The 4,514-nt window shown below is 42.7% G+C and overlaps 1 protein-coding gene across 1 annotated transcript; it reads right to left on the reverse strand.

The window, feature by feature from the left end:
* Positions 1-3,503: 3,503 nt before the first annotated feature.
* On the reverse strand, positions 3,504-4,093 carry LOC123065793 (uncharacterized). Its single transcript, XM_044489007.1, has one exon. It carries the CDS (start codon positions 3,977-3,979, stop codon positions 3,656-3,658), a length of 324 nt encoding a protein of 107 aa, XP_044344942.1. The 5' UTR covers positions 3,980-4,093; the 3' UTR covers positions 3,504-3,655.
* Positions 4,094-4,514: the final 421 nt, after the last annotated feature.

Genomic DNA, 4,514 nt, shown 5'->3' on the forward strand with positions numbered 1-4,514 from the left:
AAAATCATGGCATTTTTTTATGTAGTGACATCGCAATTTTTAAAAAATGAGTTGGAAATTTAGAAACGTTTGTGTTTCCTCATAACAAGGCAATTTTTGGTATTGTTTGCCACGTTTTATAAACAATTTGCCAAAGTTTCTGTCATTCTTTCAAATTGTAAGTTATGGTCCATGGCAAAAATAAGAGAAAATGTTCTATAAAAACATGGCAAAGATCTATTAGATCTAGGTTTATTAGGGTAAATTTACTTGCTTTTAGGTATAAACTAGCGACGCTAAAAAAGATTGAAGTTTTTGCCACGGGCACTTTAAAGTTTGATGCTATATTTTAAATAATTGTTCTTATGGCAATTTTGTTGCATTGATCAAAGCAAATTTATTGTATTGACCTGGGCATTTTCTAATTGCGGTTACCATGGCAAGTTTACATTTTTTAATTTAAAAAAACATTGCAATTTTATATTTTTTTTGTAACATTCACTTGTCAAAATTTACAAAAAAATTCTTTATGTTCACATGGCAAGTTTATGATATTTTTTCATTCCTACCACCTTTTTTAGCTTAGCAATTTTAGAAAACAAATCGTTATGTTCACATAGCAAGTTCATACAAATTCGTTATTGGAATATTTATTTACAGCATGCAATTTTATTTTGAAGAGCATAGCAATTTTATTAAGAGCATGACAATTTTTTATCTAAATCTTGGTAAATTTATTTTTATGGCAATTTTTTGTGAAAATTATAATGGTCACATGATATATTTGTGAATTACCTTTTTTTTTCTAATTCATGGCAATTCTTGAAATAGCTTTATACTTATCTCGTGTCAGTTTCTTGAAACTTTTTTTTTCTAAATCAAGGCAACTCTTGAAACAAACAATATATTGCCATGGCATTTTCATTGCATGTACCACAACAAAAAAATATTTATTTTTTAACCATAATAATTTTTTTTGTTGTAGACACCTTGGCAATTATTGAACATGTGGCAAAATCTTAAATTTGACATGTTTTTTACAGAACAAATTGGTCTGGAGCATCATTGCAAGTGGTAAATAATTATATTTTGTCCTAAATAATTTTGTCATAGGAATATTCTATATTCTTTTACAAACTTGTTACATGGTGTCCCCAGCTGATGTCCGACAACTATTCGCGTGGCGTCCAAACTATATTGGTTCTTTCTCAATAAACAACCTTTGCAACATGAAATACCGTTAAGGTTTTAGTAAAGAAACTGCAATCAAACTGTGCCTGACGCCCGTGTCTGCCTCCATCCCCTACTAGCTAGCACTCCTAGCCTCAAAAAGGAAAACTAGCTAGCACTCCTCAGCAGTACCCAACCCTCATCCCCCTCCGATCACAATTTTTTCATTTTTTTACATCAAAGTACTCTTTATTGCAAAGGAATCTTACCATATTATTTTTTACAAGAGTATCAATAATCCCTACGAGTGGATCTTCCATCCACCCCATAAACATCTTATTTCTAGTTAGTTTCGCTAAATCATGGGCAACACAATTAGTCTTTCTAGGAGCATGATCGAAAATAATATGTGGAAAATTACACGCAAAGGTGATATATATCATAAAAAACTGCCGCTGATAGACCGAAAGAGCGACCTCCATTCTATGTTGTCTCTATCACATCAATGTTGTCAGAGTTCATCTCTATGCGGTTACAACCGACTGCAGTTGCCAAATTGAGACCAAACCGTAAGACCAGTGCCTCAGCCATAAGCGCATCTCTGCACCAATCGATTTCCCCGTTTCCAGCCGCGACGAATCTATCATTCAAGTCTCTCATGACAGCGTCATACGAGCCCTTGAGTAAGTCTGGGTCAAAAGCCACATCCATGTTTAGCTTCACATAGTTGCTCCTTAGTCTTTTTCAGCCATTTCGCTTGTTCGTCGCATTTGCTTCACTAGTTAGCAACAAAAGCTCTGATTGCATGCCATGAACTTAGGTTTCTAAACCTTTTCATTATGCACTAACTTTCTGTTCTCCCACCATAAGGCCCTTCCCAGTGCTCCATGGTGGACAGGTGCTAAGCATTGCCACATAAGTGAAAAAATGACATGGCACAACAATTAAGGAGGAGAGAGAGCACTTTGGTGACCCCAGGAAGAACTAATGTCAAGCGCGTGAACCTAGGCAAACCACTTAAATGAAACAACTTGACCAATGGATGAAAAACTTTAGGTGCTCACTCACTAAATATAGTGTGCTTAGCAAGCACTTATGCATTGGGGAGTTGAGTTGCTAAGGTATTTAATGCACTTAGCACCTCATCTAAGCACATTTGCATTGAAAGAGGTCTAAATATCAAGAACCAATAGCAATTGCTTCCATTGAATTTCCTAGGCCGAGGACCACACGTTCTTCAGCTGGTTGTAGCAATAAATATTTTAGCACAACTTCTCCCGCATGATCCATAGTGCATGCTTTATGAATAGCAAAGTCCAAACTCAATAACTGCCATACCTCTTTACCTTTTGCACAAGTGAATAACATGTGCTTAGAAATTTCCATCCTTAGTAACCTCTTGTTGTCATCCTTTGGAGGAAACCACTTTTAAACGAAAATATCAAGCAGGTGATTAGTTCCATTCTCCACCGTATGATCCTAGTCGTATAGTGTACTCGTCAACCAAACACCAGTCAGAAATTAACTTTTCCTCCAAGCGTTTTCTCCGCTTCCCCTCGATGGCTAGCGCAAATTCTCCTCTACAGGCTTCGGTGGCCGGAGACGGGGAGGGAAATCTCGACACCTCTGCTCCGGCTAGTAGTTTAGGTTAGGTTTTTTTAGTCCTCGTGGATGCGCCACTCGGACGGATGTCGGCATTTCTTCTTCGACTTTGTCTTCCAAGCTTCGATCCTCCTCGAGTTCATCTGTCTGGACATAGTTGACGGAACTCCGGCGTAGGTTCCTGCCGTCTCTTTGGGGCGTCGAGGTTAGGGTTTCTCGTTGTGCATGCGCGATGTCGAGATTTGGTGTTAGATGCTTTAGATCTATTCAAGGGTTCAACGGCGAAAACTATGGCTACATGGTGATGGTCCTTGGGGCATGTGCACGAAGATTCCAGTTGTCATCGACAAGGTGAAACCGGCTCCGGTGGGAGAGTGACGACAGCGGCGCGTCGGCGGCTCGTTCTGGCGATGGTAGTGGCCGTTTGGTGTTCTAAAGATCTCGATGCAATTTTTGTTATGCTTGAGGAATTTTGTACTTCCTATGAACTTTTACAATAGATCTGGATCTTTTACACACAAAAAACACCACTAGCTTCACATCTCACAGTATGAAACAAAATTAACAGAAAATGACGATTCACAGAAAATGGAATGCGAAATAGGGTATTCACAGTTATTTCCCTACACCTACATCGTATGTACATCAGTGACAATTTGTTACGTATTTCGCTACACGTACATCTTATGCACTACATCAGTGACAATGTGAACGAACTATCCAAATCCAATCTTTGTACATGCATGGTCATGGATAACCATTCAAGGACATGGAAACACACCGTGGGAACGAGAAAAGAGAAAAGAGGCTAGGAGGGAAATGGCAACTTTAATCTGTTTCGCAGAGAGCTCGGCAGTGCAGCGTACGTAAGTACTAGTACGTACGTAGCCACCACCAAGTCTCGTCACGACTCGACGGCCTCCGGAATGCTCTGCAGCGCGGGCCTCCAGTGCTCCTCCCGGTGCACGTCATGGTGGTGCACCTCCCCGGAGTCCATGATGTCTGCCAGCAGCTGCCGGGTGCTGCTACCCCGCCCGCCGGGCGTCTTCCTCTCCATCAGCTCGTGCAGCTGCCTCTTGGTGATCCTGATCGTCACCTCCGACAGGTGCTCCTCCGACCCGTCGTGGCGTCGGTGGCGGTCGTCTTCCGACGTGGACGACGCCTCCTCCCAGTCGCCGTCGTCGGCCCACGACTCCCCGGCGTGCCGCGACGCCGCGCAGTTCCCCATCAGATCAGATAAGCTTCCCGACTGACGACTGCCTCTCTCCTGGCTGCCGGCCCGCCGCTAGCGAGCTCTAGCTCGTTCAACTTTTTCTGATCCCTCGCAGGCAAGAAATCGAAATGAATGGATAAACAAGATGCAATGTGACGAAGATAGGCTGCTGTGTGTATTTATAGTTGGAGACGCTGGTTCATTCTTCGCACGCGCGGATTAGGCGTTGGTCGTCTAGCCCGTGATGTCAGAGGGACGGGAGGAGGCGAAGTCCGGGTCCGACGTGGCGTGCCGGTCATGAACCTGGTCAGAGGATCTCATCCTGACGAACATCTTCCGCCGGCAGGGCTCCTGGAGCTAGAAGCCGGGCGAAGGTGTCGTACGCTCCCAGTGCTGCTGCGTAGGCACGCCACTGAATTACTTTTTTTCCGATATAATAATCGACTAAATTCCTTGTTTTTATTGAGGACAAGGCGAGCAAATTTCCTCCGTCAGAGAAACACGAGAGTGAATTGCCTGGTCTGCTCAGGGCACGCGACGAGGCGCGTTT

Source organism: Triticum aestivum, chromosome 3B, assembly GCF_018294505.1.
Source record: "Triticum aestivum cultivar Chinese Spring chromosome 3B, IWGSC CS RefSeq v2.1, whole genome shotgun sequence".
NCBI classification, from domain to species: domain Eukaryota; kingdom Viridiplantae; phylum Streptophyta; class Magnoliopsida; order Poales; family Poaceae; genus Triticum; species Triticum aestivum.

What these genes read in the sequence shown, in the direction of transcription:
- LOC123065793 (XM_044489007.1), bottom strand. Translation starts at nt 3,979, where the DNA reads ATGGGGAACTGCGCGGCGTCGCGGCACGCCGGGGAGTCGTGGGCCGAC.